The 17,624-nt window shown below is 41.1% G+C and overlaps 1 protein-coding gene across 1 annotated transcript; it reads left to right on the top strand.

Annotated features, from left to right (window-relative positions):
• The first annotated feature begins 8,792 nt into the window (after positions 1 to 8,792).
• LOC310746715 (epididymal sperm-binding protein 1-like) lies at positions 8,793 to 17,491 on the top strand. The gene is made up of 7 exons (XM_083580703.1): positions 8,793 to 8,962; positions 9,910 to 10,056; positions 11,009 to 11,173; positions 12,297 to 12,458; positions 12,887 to 13,033; positions 15,031 to 15,195; positions 16,194 to 17,491. The coding sequence occupies exons 1-7, from the start codon at positions 8,896 to 8,898 to the stop codon at positions 16,226 to 16,228; spliced, it is 888 nt and encodes a 295-aa protein (XP_083436829.1). The 5' UTR covers positions 8,793 to 8,895; the 3' UTR covers positions 16,229 to 17,491.
• The last annotated feature ends 133 nt before the right edge of the window (positions 17,492 to 17,624 follow it).

Raw genomic sequence — 17,624 nt, 5'->3', positions numbered from 1 at the left:
ACTGAGCAGGTTTAGCTACATCAGGTTTGCTACACTGCTCTCATACTTCCACAGCATAACCTTGGTTCTAATGATTCCATGCACTGTACAGCTTGCATGGGAAATGAGCGAAGTTTGCATGAATGAATGAATGAATGAATAACTGATATGCAGAAGCAGCAAACATGGAATCTGTGTATCCCCTTGTAGCCTTGGTGATTAATTTGGGAGAAAATAAAATAAAGTGCTGATTCTAAAGCTGTTTAAAAGCTACCCCTTTCTGTTCTCAAAGACTTATCTCAGACCCATATGTGTGTATATGCATGGCTGTTCACATCCCTTTTCATGCACAAGGACATCTGTGCCATTTCTTTGCACATTCCAGAGTAGATTCCTGGCACCAAAGACAAATCCTGAGACTGAGTCCTGATTAGGTCCTAACTGAGTGTGCTAGTAGGATTCATCTGTCATGATCCTGGAGTTATTAAGGTGATGAACACCCGCGTGAGAATAGCGAACATTATTTCCAAATATCCCCCAAATGCAGCAAACAGATGCTCTGGGCAAACAGATCTGTTAAATCTGATTGGATTTCTCTTGCTCACTACCCTCTTGCCAAGCATTCTGCTTCCTAACCTTTGGCCATGGCATTGACCTGATCAAGTGGTCAAAATGAGACCATGAGTGCAACTTCTCCTTAAACCAACAGTGGGACAAATGCTCTGTTTGTCTGCTCTCATTTCTTACAAGTTATTTGCACTGGTAAATAAAAAAGAATGCTGAGGTTTTGAAATCCTTTAAAAAAAATAAAAATTAAAAAACTCCCTCCTGGAAACTCTAGTGAATTGCTGTGGAGAACTTAAAACTCTGTAATGATGATCATACCCCTGAATCTCACATTAGTTTCACTTTAAAGTAGGCTGCTACCAACTTCAGACATCTCTGCTACCCAACAGGATGGCAAGGGAAGGATGAGCCGTTTTTAAGTGGAAGGAATTTCAGTCTGCCCTTAGTTATACATGCCTGAGGTTTAGTTTAAGGGCTATGGAACCTCTATGAAGGCTGCGATCCTGTGCACACTTACCGGGGAGTAAGGCCCAGGGTTGTTTTTTCAGCCGGAACTCTCCAGAACTCAGTTCCAGCACCTCTCAGGTAGATGCCATTGCTATTATAACAGAACAAGGGAACTGTTCATGTTGAGTTCCAGCACCTCTTTTTCTAGAAAAAGTAGCACTGGTAAGCCCATTAACTCAGTGGGGCTTACTGATGGGTGGACAGACTGTAAGTCATCTTTTCCCCACTAAGACAGGACCATAGCTAAACAGAAGTTGATGCAAGTGATGGCTAGCTGTAAGAGATCCTTTGAAAGCAGAAACCAATGATCCACTAGCTTCATTAAGATGAATCAGAAACAATTCATGGAATATTTCTTATCCGTAGCTTCAGTCAACAATGGTAAGAGACCACAGATGAACAAGAGGAATGCCATGACGGAGCCCATCTCTTCTCTAAGGGACTCTGACAGGCATGAGGCGGGTATTCTTTTTATAAGCCCCACTTAGACCTTTCCTTCCTTCAACTACAGTTGTTTGATGTTTGCACAATCAGAAGAAATGGCAGATGTTTGTATTTCCCAACAGCAGCTCAGTGTGCCTCATCATTTTTTTGTTTCCACTTTGTACACAATACTAAGAACAAAGGGAAGTGGGTCTTATCTTGCAATGAGTAAATAAGGAGGCTTCCTTAGAAAAGGATTACATCTGACCTGATATCGAGAATTATTCCCTCTATGTACAGTGGTACCTTAGGTTAAGTACTTAATTCGTTCTGGAGGTCCGTTCTTAACCTGAAACTGTTATTAACCTGAAGCACCACTTTAGCTAATGGGGCCTCCCACTGCTGCCGTGCCGGGAGCACGATTTCTGTTCTTATGCTGAAGCAAAGTTCTTAACCTGAAGCACTATTTCTGGGTTAGCGAAGTGTGTAACCTGAAGCGTATGTAACCTGAAGCGTATGTAACCTGAAGCGTATGTAACCCAAGGTACCACTGTATTGATAAATATTGATTGTGTGTTTTTTTTTTATGCAAGTGGTTGCCAAAATGGTTAAAACTGAATTTAAGAGTGGAAAAACTAGAAGTTTGGATATCCAGTATTCACAGCATGAATTAAATGTACATCATACATCTGGTTTACTGCCGATGAAGGATCCTAACATGAAACTAAAACAGCCCAGCAATGACTACAGTGGTACCTCAGGTTTTGACTTTAATTTGTTCCGGAGGTCCCTTCTTAACCTGAAACTGTTCTTAACCTGAGGTACCACTTTAGCTAATGGGGCCTCCCGCTGCTGCTGCTGCGCTGCTGGTGCACAATTTCTGTTCTCATCCTGAGGTAAAGTTCTTAACCTGAGGTACTACTTCCAGGTTAGTGGAGTCCGTAACCTGAAGTGTTTTTAACCCGAGGTGTTTGTAACCCACATTGTCCAAGGGAGAAACACTGAGAGCCCATGAGAAAAGTAATTAGAAGGTAAGGTACCACAAGACATTTGCACTTTCCCCACTGGCTATTATAAAATTGGCTATTCCAAACCTTTGATGATCTTCCAAAAATTCATCCAAAGACCTGTAATTAAATCCCAATCTACCATCTACCCATGCATACCATAAAAGAAAGGAGGGAGCAAAGTCCAAGTTTCTTCTGAATGTTAGCGCGGCGCATGGGAGCTGACTGAGCAGGCGGTGGGGGCCCATGGGCCAGTTAATCGACCCCCGTGGGCCGCTTGTGACCCATGGGCCTTAGGTTGCCGACCCCTGAGATAGATAAATAAATTTATGGTGAAGGGTGGCTGCAGTGATCCCAGACTTCCTTGCTTCCACTGTGTAATTATTTGTCTTTCTGTCAGATATAGTGCCAATTTGAATAAGGTGAAAAACACAGGCTCCAACTGCACCTTGTCCTGGAATTGCCGGAGAATGGAAGGATGCTCTGGCCCCATCCATCAGCCAAAGGACTAAGAGTTGCTGAGTTTTGTTTGTATATCTGAGGTCTGGTTGTGTTATGCGGTTACCACCTGTTGTAATCCAACTGGAAAGTTCATTCAATGGAAAGATGGGGTAGAAATTCTCATTAAAAAAAATAATGATAATGGCTGATGATGGTCTTCTGCTATACGGATCTAATAAAGTTTTTGTTCTTATCCTGCTGATCACTTGAGGGTGGGGGGCAGGAATTGAGAAAGAATGTATAAATTGTTTTATTTTTAACATCGGATAAGGATTTGGATTGCTGAAACCACCAATTGCTTAGAAGATAGACAGTTGTTAATATTTTAGCTTCACACTTTTTTACAATGCATGTCGATGCTTAGAATTCCAACACGTATGAGAACAGACCAGGTGCCTGGAGGGATCTCTTTGCACATCTGTAAAAATGTATTTAAACCAGGTGATCACAAAAGAGGGGAGACCCTGTTCCCCCATACCCCCTCTCCCCTCAGCTCCCCATAGCTAAAGGTCTACAGTAGCTTTATTAACAGCTTTTATTACAGATCTATATTTCATTCCTAGTTCCAGGCTGCCTCTGCAGTTTTATTAATGTCATATAGTTTCCCCCTCATTTTCTCGATCTTTTTCTTAAGGGGATTGATTTTCTCGGCTCACTCTTCTGACAGTTCATTTTTAAACTACTGTAGGATTTCAGTTACGGGCTCCCAGTCCTCTCTTAAGAGGTGTGCTGATTTCTGAGGCACAGTGAGGCCTAACACTGGATCACATAGCCCCACTGAAGAAACACTCCCACAGGGGCCAAACTAGGTTTGTAGGGATCTTTCCTTATAGTTTTGAAGGTTCTGGCTCATTATCTTCTGGATAACTTCTTGTTGGGTGACTTTTTAAAATATTAATCGTGGTTGGGATCAGGGCAGTCAGATTAGAATGCCATCTTTGGCGATAACATCACACACACACACTGGCTACAGTACAATCTTGTTCAGTATGGCAGAGTCTTATGCTCTTCAGTAACCTACTTGAGGTTTGAAAGCCTGTAGGAAATGTCATGTGGTCTAAAACAACACAACAGTTCATCAGAAGCGCTTCCTTTCCTTTGTCGGGCTCCATTCAACCATTTGAAAATGGCTATGTGATGCTTTCTGTCTGTCTGCCAAATATATGCACCAGCTGTGCTCTGTTTGCTGTGCAAAACCAACAAGGTAATGGAAGGTGATAATATGCAAATGATCAGCTTAAGGCAAAGCAGGGATATGGATCAGTGGGAGAGTTTGTCAGGGTGTGATATACCATGGTAAGCAGTAACAGATATTCAGACCACAAAAGGGGGAAAGTTAAAGTCCATTGTATGGAGTACAAAGCAATGACGTACACGTCCACAAGGCTGCCGTGCAACAATTCAAAAAGAAAATTTTTACAAAACTTCAGTCACAACATGGGATATAATTCCTGTTTAAAGGTGGTTCACTGCAGTCAAAATGACACATTCAGCCGTCTTCAGATGAAGTGAGTCCTGGACTTTTTTGGTCAGTGCAGGGCACTAATGGAATAAGCAGATCATCGGGGTGGGGGCACTAGGTGGCGCATCGGAAGATGGCTGACAATAACATCTCTCCGACCCACACGAGGTAATTTGGAGGCTATGATGGGGGTAATTAGCCTCCTTAACCCCCCCAGGATTGTGGGGGGGACGGCCCTTGCCTGCTGTGCCCTATACCACCCCCGAATTTGTGGGGGTGGGGGCACTAGGCACAAAGCCCTCCTGTGGGATTCCGGCACTCCTGGACGCCGTCCCTGATCCGCGCCACTAGTTGCAAGAATCTTCAAAAGAAACAATTTGGACGAGATAAATTGCACATACTTCAAGGAAAAAGGGGGAGTAAAGACTGCTGACAGAAGAGATCTCTGATAACAAGACAAGAATAAAATATGAGAAGATACGTCAAGATACGGTATGACAAATGACTGAGGAGGGAGGGGGGGAAAAAACCTGCCTTTCCTTTTTTTATGTGACTCAATAAGAATTCCCTCCCCCAATGAGTCAGAAAAGGACTTAAGCTGTGGATTTAAGGCTGTGTGGAGATAAACTTTCGAACCAAAGCAATGTTTCAAGATGAAGCTGGAAAGCTAAGAGTTTTGGAATGACGCAGTTAAAAATGCCGTCGCCATTTTGGGAGGCATCGTTGCAGCTCTTGGGTCTGGGAGGAGAAAGAGAGAAATAGAGCTGTTTACATATCGTGGATCAACTCCTCGGTGGGACTTAAGAGTGACAAATGCCGAATTTAGGATGGAAAGAGCGATGTTATCTACGAAGGAGATATATGGAAACCATCTGGACTTAGACTGGAGGAATGGGAAATTCACACAGGATTATTATATTTGCTTATCGGCTTAAGGAGACTAACAGAAGAGATCGTAAAGGAAAAAGAGAAATTATATGAACAAGATATGGTCTGGAAACACCAAGATAAGACTGGATAGAATTATGAACTTTGTCTGGACTGATTGGGACTGATTTGGACATTAACGCAGTAATAAGAAGATGATCTGAATCCTCCTTTGGATTTTGAAGTATGGGTTCCCCCAACAAAATTTAAAAATTTGGCTTTGTAATTTGGAATTTATGTGATGTGATTTAATTTGATGTGATTGGCCAGTTAATAAAAATTATATAAAAAAAGGAATAAGCAGATCATCATATGGTCTGTTATATACATAGTTCTGCAAAGCTCGACTTCAATTGACACCACTGCATGTTCTCACCCATTTTCCTTCTGGTTTCCCCCCTCCTTTTCCTGCAACCTCTTTCTCTTCTTATGCTAGTCAAATTAAATATCTTTATTTCAGTCCACAGATCCACAAAACGGTTTCAAAACAAGATACAGTTAAAACAACCAAACAGCAGGCGAAAGATACAAACATCTTATGCTAGTGTCTTCCATTCCCTTGAGCTTGCAAAAATTGCATAATTTCTTTAGATCATGCCAGATCTGATACCTACACAGCATGATACCTGCAAAAAATATCTTTATTTTTGTTTTTTCACTCTGGGGTCGCATAAAGCATAAAGCTAAACACAGATTCAGAGTAAAATTGTTGCTCATGTCAGGTCAGTTTGGAAGGCAATTATTACACAATGGGGTTGAAGCAATTTTAAAAAGCATCCTGTTTGAAAGATGCAAAATGATGATAAAAAGCTTCCTGTTTCTGAGATGGAGACGAAAGCTAGAGACAAATATAACCTGTTTCTAAAGAATTGTTTATAAAGATGCCCAGTGCTAACTTTTGGCAAGATCAGCCCATGGTTCGAAAAAATGAGCTGCCAGGAGAAGCAAAGACTGTGCATCATTAAACTATATGGAAAAAAAATAGTGATGAGGAAAAGCACTACCAAGCAGTACTTTGCTGCTGTGGTCAATAGCAGTTTGTTGGCTTTTCAAATAAGCATGTGGATAGCCCCACTGCAATAATAAATCATTGTGGATCCCTCTCCAATCAGTTTGCAATTACAGTGGTACCTCGAGTTACAAACACCTCAGGTTACAAACACTTCAGGTTACAAACTCCACTAACCTGGAAGAGTTACCTCCAGTTGAGAACTTTGCCCCAGGATGAGAACGGAAATCGTGTCCTGGCGGCGCAGCAGCAGCAAGAGGCCCCATTAGCGAAAGCACACCTCTAGTTAAGAACAGTTTCAGGTTAAGAACAGACCTCTGGAACGAATTAAGTTCTTAACTAGAGGTACCACTGTATATGCAACAACAATCAATTGTCTGATTGTCCCCCCCGCCCCAAAGTGGCTATTACATACCCACCAACATTTCTCCAGTGAAAATGGGACATCCTATTTCATAGTAGTAGTAGTAGTAGTAATAATCATAATAATAATAATTTTGTTTTTTATACCCTGCCCATCTGATTGGGTTGCCCCAGCCACTCTTGGTAGCTTCCAAAATATATAAAAACATAATCAAACAGTAAACATTAAGAAACTTCAGATGTCTTCTAAAGGTTGTATACAGTGGTACCTCAGGTTAAGAACTTAATTCGTTCTGGAGGTCTGTTCTTAACCTGAAACTGTTCTTAACCTGAAGCACCACTTTAGCTAATGGGGCCTCCTGCTGCTGCTGTGCTGCTGCTGCACGATTTCTGTTCTCATCCTGAAGCAAAGTTCTTAACCCGAGGTAATATTTCTGGGTTAGTGGAGTCTGTAACCTGAACCGTCTGTAACCTGAACCGTCTGCGACCCGAGGTACCACTGTAGTTACGGTACCTATCTTCTTGGCCTGGGGGTTGCATAACTCTACCCTCCCAACATTTCTCCAATGAAAATTGGGATGTCCTACCATATCCTTCAACATTTTTTTTGATGAAAATAGGGGTGTCCTAAGGAAAATAGGGACATTCTGGGATCAAACCAGAAACCAGGACGGTTTCTGTAAATTTGGGACTGCTCCCTGGAAAATAGGGACACTTGGAGAGGCTGTATATTATGTGAGTGCTGTAAAATTTGGATAACCAATTTTACACAACACAAACATAGAACAACTTAGAGACTGCTCTGTTGCTGTTAAATTATCAAGAGAAATGACTCATGCTTCACCAGATACAGAACATCATTGCACCAGGCCAAGCTATGAGCCTTACATGGCAGAACATGCCATGTGTGGGTTGCTATTTAAAGACTTGAAAGAAGAAGTTAGAGGTTGTGCAAACTCAGTATGATAAGCTAGCTTCACCATCTCTTATAATCAGAATCTTCTCCCAGTCTTCACTAAATCAGCTCCATATCACAGAGATGGGGAACAGTTTGTAATGCAAGGGCCACATTCCCTTCTGGGTAAACTTTGGGGGCCACATGCCCTTGGTGGGCAGGGCCAGAGGCAAAAGCACAAACAGCAATTATTGTAATGTTTACTTTTATAAAGTAGACTAGGTTCTAAAATATTCAAGCACCCCTTTCTTTCCTCCACTCTGGCAAGCAAGAGGTATTATCAGAGTTCAATGACACATTCCAGCCAGTGACAGATCTATACTGGTTGTTAAAAATGTGTTAATAAAATGTGACACCAGAAGGCACTGCAGAGCAGTGAGCCTTCAACAATAGAAAATTGCATTGAGAATGATATAACGTCATATTTAATAACATTTTTACAGATCAATGTAGATCCAGCTCAGGCCAAAACACTCAAGGAGTGTTCAAGCCTCGGCAGGGTGTATGACTTAAGGAACATCTTGAGGGCCAGAGAGAGAGACCTGGTTGGAATCTAGACACATATAAAAACCGTTCTGAAAATGCTTTTTTAAAAGCATTTTTTAAAAATACATTGAATTTTCCATAAGGCTCATCATTGCCTTCTAGTGTCACATTGTATATTACACTTAAAACCCACTTAAAACATTTTATTTGCAGCTGTATAGCTGAGTCCTTGGAGGCCAGGCCTGAGCTTCCCCACCCCTGCTTAGGGATGTAAGAACAAGCAATTTCTATTCTGAACTGACAAGGTCATCTTGTTTCCATCTGTTGTAGTTTAGTTTTTGCCAAATATGAAATTATTTGTCTTATTTGTCTGCTATATAATTTATGTAATTTGTAAATATTATTAATTTTACATAATTAACAGTGTAATTATTTCCTCACCATACTTGTCAGCGAAAAGGCCATCCTTTTCTAAGGAAGCCTCCTTATTTACTCATTGCAAGATAAGACTCACTTCCCTTTTTCTTAGCATTGTGTACAAAGAGGAAACAAAAAATGATGAGGCACACTGAGCTGCTGTTGGGAAATACAAACCTCTGCCACTTCTTGTGCAAACATCAGACAACTGTAGTTGAAGGAAGGAAAGGTCTAAGTGGGGCTTATAAAAAGAATACCCGCCTCATGCCTGTCAGAGTCCCTTAGAGAAGAGATGGGCTCTATCATGGCATTCCTCTTGTTCTCCTGTGGTCTCTTACCATTGTTGACTGAAGCTACGGGTAAGAAATATTCCATGAATTGTTTCTGATTCATCTTAATGAGGCTAGTGGATCACTGATCTCTGCTTTCAAAGGATCTCTTACAGCTAGCCATCACTTGCATCAACTTCTGTTTAGCTATGGTCCTGTCTTAGTGGGGAAAAGATGACTTACAGTCTGTCCACCCATCAGTAAGTTCCACTGAGTTAATGGGCTTACCAGTGCTATTTTTTTTCTAGAAAAAGAGGTGCTGGAACTCAACATGAACAGCTCCCTTGAAGGGAAGTTTTCCTCTTTAGGGAAGTTTTTAATGTTTGATTTTTTAGTATGTGATGTTAGCCACCCAGAGTTGCTGGGGAACTCATCTGACTGCTTATTTTTGGACCTGGCACCCCTGAAAACCCACTCTTTACCGCTGAATTGGAGCAAATGGCAATCCATGGAAAACCCAAATTGCCGTTTGATCTGATTCAGTGGTAAAGATTGGGTTTTCCTGGGAAACTGCTGGGCAAAATAAACAAACAAATAAGCACTCAGACATAGACTAAGAAAGCATGGCTGCTGGTCCCCAGTGCCACTACCACAGCCCAGGTTGGGTGGGATGCTCCAGCGGCTACATATGGTACCAGTCTGTGGCACACTGGGGAGGGGGGAATGCCAGCCCACCACAGGAGACAGCATGAGAAGCAGTGGCTTGCTCTGCATCCACTGCTTGCTTGCTGCTAGTTTTTGAAGCCACATTCACATGATATTAGCCACTATCCATACTGATGCTGTAGTTTCTTGACAAATACTGCTGTTTGGTGTGTGATTTTCTTAAACCAGCTTCAATTATGACTAGAAACCTGAATGCTGAGTAAGTGGAAATCGAGACAGCTGTTGCACATGCATGGATGAAAACCACACTGTTTCCAGTTAATGAATTGTAGTTCTTATTCTTACACCTTTGTCCCCTGTTTCCATTTCAGCTGATCATCCCTGTGTCTTCCCATTTATTTACAAGAATAAATCCTATTCCTCTTGCACCAAGGATGACCATCATGAGCTGTGGTGTGCCACATCGACTGACCATGGCACAAAAAACATGTTACAATGGAAAGCATGTTCCCCTAAAGGTGACCTGTATTTTCTTCTATTTCTGGTTTCCTATGTCACACATATGCATAGCCATTTTACTGAAATAAAGCAAACAGATCATCCTCATGAACTTTAAATCTAGATGTGGGCTTTCCATAGGCATCTGATTGGACATCATGGAAACAAAATGTTGGATTAGATGGGCCTTTGGTCTGATGCAGCTGAACTCTTTCTGTGCTCTTAAACAGGTTTGGGACTACCATCAGTAGCTTTTATAGATCTTCCTTATACCCGAACTATTACAAATCTCCTTCCAAGGATCAGTGAAAAGTTGCTTCAAGCAACAAGATCTCTGAAGAAATGAAACACATCACCAGTATGTTAAGTTGAAAATATGGTTCAAACTATGTACCTAAGAGGCACTTTTGTACAAATATTTCCTACTAATAATTGATAAAGATTGCATAGACCATAAAAGTCACATGTCATCTTTTCTAACATTACTGATATTACATTGGCATAAATGCCAGCTATCTTCATGTCTTGTTTTATATCTAGTATAACTGAATTCATGCACTTAATCTTTCTTTATACTTTCTTGTTTCTTTAACATTATTGTCAATTGAGTAATTGCCACCTGCTCTCACAGGCTCCTTACCAATTCTTTTGTCCTTGGTTTGTAGCTATCTTTCTAAGTTTTTGCAAAGGAGATCCCTGGCAAGGTTTATATATATGTGACTTATGGTATCTATATGGTATCTGAAGAAGTGTGCATGCACACAAAAGCTTATACCAAGAACAAACTTAGTTGATCTCGTAAGGTGCCACTGGACATTTTTTTTATTTTTTAATATATTTCGACTGCGTCAGACCAACACGGCTACCTACCTGAATATATGTGACTTGTTCACCATTTTGTTTTGTTTTTTGTATTTTGTGATCATCACTAGTATGTTTCAATGCATATAATCTCACTCTGTTTGTGTCTAGAGCATGGAGGTAATGATGGTGGACGAGCCTGTGTCTTCCCCTATGCGTACAAGAACCAAACCTTCTATACCTGCACCAATCTAGATTCGCAGAAAGGGAACTTCTGGTGTGCGACAACAGGGAGCTATGACAAGGACAAGAAATGGAGCTACTGTGCTGATACCAGTGAGCATACTGCAGGGGCCTGGAATAACAGGAGTGGTTGGCTGGATGAATAATTAGTCAAGGCACTTTGTAGGCCAAGGAGAGTGAGCGGGAAGTTCAGTATTCCCCAATCTGGTGCCCTCCAGACATCACCACTGACCAGTAGCCATATTTGTTGGGGACAGACTGATCTGAAACACCTGGAAGGCCCCACGTTGGGAGCACTTGCTTTGCATGCAAAACATCAAAATTTCATTCACCAGAATCTCCAGGTAGGGCTGGAAGAGACTTCTTGCCAGTCAGAGTAGACAACACCAAGTTAGATGGATCTAGCGTCTGACTCAGTTATAGCGTTGTAACAGTGGTACAATAGAAGTTATAGAAAAAGGAATATTATAGGACTCAGCTACATTAGCCAAAACCCCACGTTTTAAATGTGTAAAAACATGCAACACCAGATGGCACTGTAGAGCACAAAACTTTTCTATCCGATTTTAAATAATGTTTTTTTCTTTTGTTATAATGATTTGATTTATTACTTATTTATAGTGTTTTTTCCTGTGTGTAGATCCACCCTACGTCTTGTGACTCATGTCACAAAGACATAATCCTCCCTCTCTCCCATAGATCAACCCAAATATTATTCTTAAAAATTAATATTTATTGATTTTTAAAATAAAAGTTGAGAAGGTGGATTGGCATTACAAAATGTTCAAAACAAATACAGTCTTTCAAAATAGGTGAACATGGTTCAAACCAACACCAGAAAATAAAATAAAAATAAAATTCAACCACAAATCAATATGTATTAGTCATCAGAGCCCTTTTTTCACTGTTTCATATTTTAAAGCAAATATTCTTGATCACAATGAATACCAGAGAATCGTGTGAGTAGAGCAAAATAACTCAAGAAATGTAGCAAATTCACTGTGCCCACAGAAAGGGGGCTGGCATAGAATTACTGAACCTTTCTAGAGGAATTAGTGCTGATTTACAAGTCTGCTTTCAATATCTAGTCTCTAGTTTGGTAATTTTGAATGTGTTGTAGGACAGAGAAAATGGATAGGAAATAGGACATTAATGACAGGATTAGGGAACCTCTGTTGTATGAGATGACCATCCCTCTGTCTCCACCTTTCTGCAGGACTTTCTGCCAATTCTCATGGGCCATGCGTCTTTCCTTTCATCTACAAAGGCAAATCCTACTCATTTTGCACAACAAGTGGGGCATCTACTGGAAAGCTCTGGTGCTCCCTCACTAGCAATTACGATACAAACCCCAAATGGACTTACTGCGATCCTTCAGGTAGGGGGTGAAATCCAGAGGGAAAAGTCAGATACCCTTGTTTTACCATTGGGGAACATATAAGAGGAGGTGGGTGGGTCAGAAGAGAGACAAGGTTGTTTTGTGTGATGGACTGGAAACATCTTCTCCTCTTTGGCAATTTTATTCAGAATTAAATATTCACATTGGTGGGAGCCTACATGGTGTACATTTATGGAGAAAAATCAGGGGTGTGTAGGATGTACATTCAAGATATGATTTTGGTAATACTTTCGGATGCATCTAGAGTTTGGTCTTCTGTCTTCAAAGCTGGCTCATGTGCTCATGAGTCTGGAAACAGCAAAACTATTGCATATGGACCTTGAGTCAGCTTTCTTCTTACCATGCATTTCCCACTAATCCCTCTTAATGTAGTTTTTCAATTCCCAAACCTTTTATTTCTTTCTCAGAACCACGCCCTTGCACCTTCCCTTTCATTTTCAAAGGGAAATCCTACTCTGCCTGCACCATGGATGGATCTGGTGATAACACGCTGTGGTGTGCCACGACTGCGAACTATGACAAGGACAGTAAATGGAAGGCATGTGCCCTTCAAGGTAGGCTATGTTGTGGCAGGAAACTTGTCAACTATTTTCAGGAAAAAGGGAACTTATTCCATTGAAGTTTGGTAGAGATGTAAAACAGTGGTTTACAGTGGTACCTCAGGTTAAGTACTTAATTCGTTCCAGAGGTCTGTTCTTAACCTGAAACTGTTCTTAACCTGAAGCACCACTGTAGCTAATGGGGCCTCCTGCTGCTGCCGCACTGCCAGAACCCGATTTCTGTTCTTATCCCGAAGCAAAGTTCTTATCCTGAAGCACTATTTCTGGGTTAGCGAAGTGTGTAACCTGAAGCGTATGTAACCTGAAGCGTATGTAACCCGAGGTACCACTGTACTAGGGATTGCTATATGGGATTGATTGGGGCAAAAAAAGACTAACAAGGATAATAATAATATTATATCTGCATATGAAGTATCTTTAAGTTCACCATTGATTTTCAACCACCACTAGGCCTTATTTTCAATTTACAGAAGCCCCATTGCTTGTGCTGCGCTTGTACCCAGGCCAGGACTAGCCCACCCATGAAGCAAGCTGAAGTTACTGCCTCAGGTGGCAGGATCCAGAGGGGCAGGAAATCTAGCCTCCAAAGAATACACTGCCCATTGCTGCCACCCCAGGGGCAGCAATGTCTGCGGTGCGCTCCTTGGAGGCTAGATCTGCTATCTCTTCGGCAGCCTCCTCAATGCTGCCTCTATAGTGGCTTCTCAGTGAATAGGGGGCACTGGTGGTTTCCTCCTACCCCTAAGGAGGAAATAACGGGGGCTGAAATCTGATTGTTTTGTAGACTCATGCAACATCTGAACAAAAAGGACTGAAAACAGAACAGGGGATAGGAATGCTTGGGGAAATGTTGGCTTGGAACCAAATATGGACACGCCACCTGAGAATTTACATATAGTTTAAACGAAAACACTATCCACCATTTGAAATCGATTATGGAAATCAAAAGTATAGTCTGAGCTTTTAGGGTTGCCATATTTTGAAGAGCAAAAAAGAGGACACATTTGCCAACTTCTACTTTTAGCTACAGATTGCTATGACAACTCTCATTTTAAATACCCCTACTATATATAGTAGGGCCAACCTCCTGCCAACCTAGCAGTTTGAAAGCACGTCAAAGTGCAAGTAGATAAATAGGTACCACTCCAGCGGGAAGGTAAACGGCGTTTCCATGCGCTGCTCTGGTTTGCCAGAAGCGGCTTAGTCATGCTGGCCACATGACCGGCTCCCTTGGCCAATAAAGCAAGATGAGCGCCGCAACCCCAGAGTCGGTCACGACTGGACCTAATGGTCAGGGGTCCCTTTACCTTTTTACTATATATAGGCTATAGAAGCTGTGGTATATTGCTAGTAGCAATGTTCTTAATTTTCAACAACAAAATAATAATAATAATAATAATAATAATAATAATAATAATACATATTGCTACCTCACTTGGCACATGAAAGTATTTCAGCTCACGTCCACATCTTTGTGAACATAAACGTGCACAGAACAATTTATTGAACTATTTGACGTGTACATACGGACTCTCCTTAAGGGCAGGGGGATGTTAACTGTTGCTCTCCCAGACTCCTTCTCCAAGATCTTGTAGCTGAGCCAGCGTCCTTTTAGTTTAGCCACAAGAGAAGGGATTTATACAGTATGTAGCTAGTTTAAAATTCTGCTCTGTTGTGACTCTCTGCTGCAGCATAGCTTAGCTGGGTGCCTTAAATCTGAGTCTAATGCACTAGAAAAATTTTCCTGGGTTATTGCAAACAAAAACACCAAACCAAAAAAACCTGGACATTTTGCCAAATTTTAAAAATCTGCCAGGACAGAAATTTTAATCTTGAAAAAGAGGACATATCCTAGAAAAAGAGGACATATGGCAACCCTAGAAAGGTTGCTCAGTCCCTGCATGATTGGCCTTTGTCCACTTCTTCCATACATAATTTTTAAACACTTTTTTCCTTTTTGATCCTTATTTTTGTATTCCCTGCATCTGTAGAATATGAAGGGAACTCCAATGGCCAGACCTGTGTCTTCTCCTTCACGTACAAGGGCCGCAAATTCTTTACCTGCACCAATGAGGATTCTGATCATGGCAGATTCTGGTGTGCAACAACAGGCAACTATGATAAGGACAAGAAGTGGAGCTACTGCGCTGACATAAGTAAGATGATGCTAATGGTAGTGTGCTACTAAGTTTAGAAAACACCTGAAGGCAGCCCTGTTCAAGGAGGTTTTTAATGTTTGATGTCGTATTGTGTTTCAAAGGCTGTTGAAGTAGATATTTTGGTTGCTAAATCAAAGAAAGAGGTGTGATGGATCGTTAAGTCACACCCTCCAACCAGACTCCAAATCAAAGAAAAGAATAGGTTGACTTCCACACAGTTCAGGTATATGTGGCTCACTGCCTGTCACATTCTGGCACACAGTCAAGACCAGTAAATGCTGCTAGCTGACTGAAATTTTAGTTTAATTCAGCAAGCCCTGCCTGCCTGCCCATTTGATACTTCAGATGGCACCCCAATTCTTTTGTTTTATTGTGGGCTTGTTATCATGGCATGCAGTTTAGCCCTTGTGGTGACATGATTGTTTGTGGGCTATGGCTTTTTGCTAACAGTGCCAAAACTCTCTTCGTTGTTCAAGATTTTATGTATAAATGCATCCAGAAGTGCAGTGGGTCATATCCCACTAACATGTACTCTGAGTATACCCACTGAAATTAGCCATGCCCATTAATTTCAGTGGCTCTACTCTGAGCACGACTAACATTTGCAGAAATGAGTTGACATTGTACAGTGCGTACTGAGCATTCAGTAGACGTCAGTTGATCAAACGGGAATGGATCTGGAAAAAGCCCAGTCTCCATGGGTGCTGAAAACTTGATGTACGGTGCTTGCAATATGACTCTAATGCAAGGTTTGGAAGTGCTAAAAGGCAATGCTATGATGAGTCACTGATGTTTAGCATAGGGAAAGAATTCTGGGTCACAGTGTCTGAGTCCACAGGTTTGTTCTAGATATATGTTATGAAGTAAATCTGTTGTACTTCCCAGGACTTGATAGTTGGAAGTATCCTTTCCATTTTTTAATCATTTGGGCTATAAGTTTCATTGGAACTGTTCAACATTAATGGTATTTTTACTACTCTGTTCTCATTTTCCAGGAGTTCAACCAGGTAGCGGCGATGAATGTCTGTGATTCCAGTTATCCAGTTTGGATCACAACAGGTGGATGGGTAAAAGAAAGGTCATTGGGTGTGCCGACTAGAAGCCTTGATGATCCTGTGACATATATATATATAAGTCACATATATATCTGCTTTGGGGGGGGGGGCTTTACCCTGTGAGGTGGCCTACAAATAAATAAGATGTGGCAGTGGGAGATTATTAATCTTTGTCAAACTGTATCTTTGTGCTACAAAAATAAAACATTTCTTCTAGTTTGCTGGGCAGCATAAAAAATGTACAATGAGTGATCACTATGAAATATGACAAGTGTGGGAGAAACTTTTTGCAATTGCATCAATGAGATTGCATAGTCTTCAGAAGAAGAATGAAAATATGTAAATGTGGCTGGTTGTACGTGAGAGTTTGTGTGTTCTATCACACACTTCACCCAAACATCCAAAGCATGACCTTGACAGAAAGAGATAACAGAACCAGTTTAAGCCAGCGGTACTCAGCTTCTCTGAAGGAATAACCCAAACATCAGGAACCTCCTGCTTGTTTCTTTCACACTGAGAATCTTCCAGAACCCTCTTGAATTAATTAGAACAGGAAAGATCTGTACACATCAGATCAATACTTTCTGTATTAAGAAATGCAGACTGATACTGTCATCCACTCCTAACTCGGACAGCCACTCCAGAAGGATATCATGGTTGATGGTATTGAAAGCCACTGAGAGGTCAATGAGAATTAACAGAGACACATTTCCCCTATCTCTCTCCTGACAGAGGTCATCATACAGGGCGATCAAAGCAGTTCCTGTGCCAAAATCAGGCCTAAACCTTGATTGAAATGGGTTTATTTGATAAAAAACCTCAACATTTACTTCTAATTTCACTTTATGAGAAATGTTGATGGCACAAAATAGCATATGCACAGTATGCATAATAGTTTCTCATTTGCACATATTTGTGACCAAGCATCATGAATAGAAAGAACATTTCATAGAATTTATGGCATATTGAGTTTATTGTTAACTGGGAACCATGCTAGTCCTGGTTCCCAGGTTATGACTCATATGTTTATTGCATTCCTACTTTATATTTGTATATATGAATGTAAAACATTTTTAATGTGCATTTACAAAATGTAATATGTGACACAGCCCTTAGATTAATAACAAGGATTAGTTTGATGTTGATCAACAAGATTACCTGGAACTGTTGCATGAGTCAGTAATATGGTTTCAGAGAAGCCTGCATTACCGGGGCAGGAAATTGTTCATTTTGGGGGGGGGGGGAGAAAAAGAAAAGTAAGTTATTTGAAATCCCAGACACTTTTACAGAACTGGACACAAATCTCTCATGCTGTTTGCTTTTCCAAGCTTCACTTCATTCCACTACGGTGCTCTGAGAACAAACTTGGAC

This window comes from Podarcis filfolensis (assembly GCF_964270895.1).
Source record: "Podarcis filfolensis genome assembly, chromosome: 13".
Classification (NCBI taxonomy): domain Eukaryota; kingdom Metazoa; phylum Chordata; class Lepidosauria; order Squamata; family Lacertidae; genus Podarcis; species Podarcis filfolensis.
The sequence above is the reverse complement of the archived record's forward strand: the minus strand, read 5'-3'. Positions and strand labels throughout refer to the sequence as shown.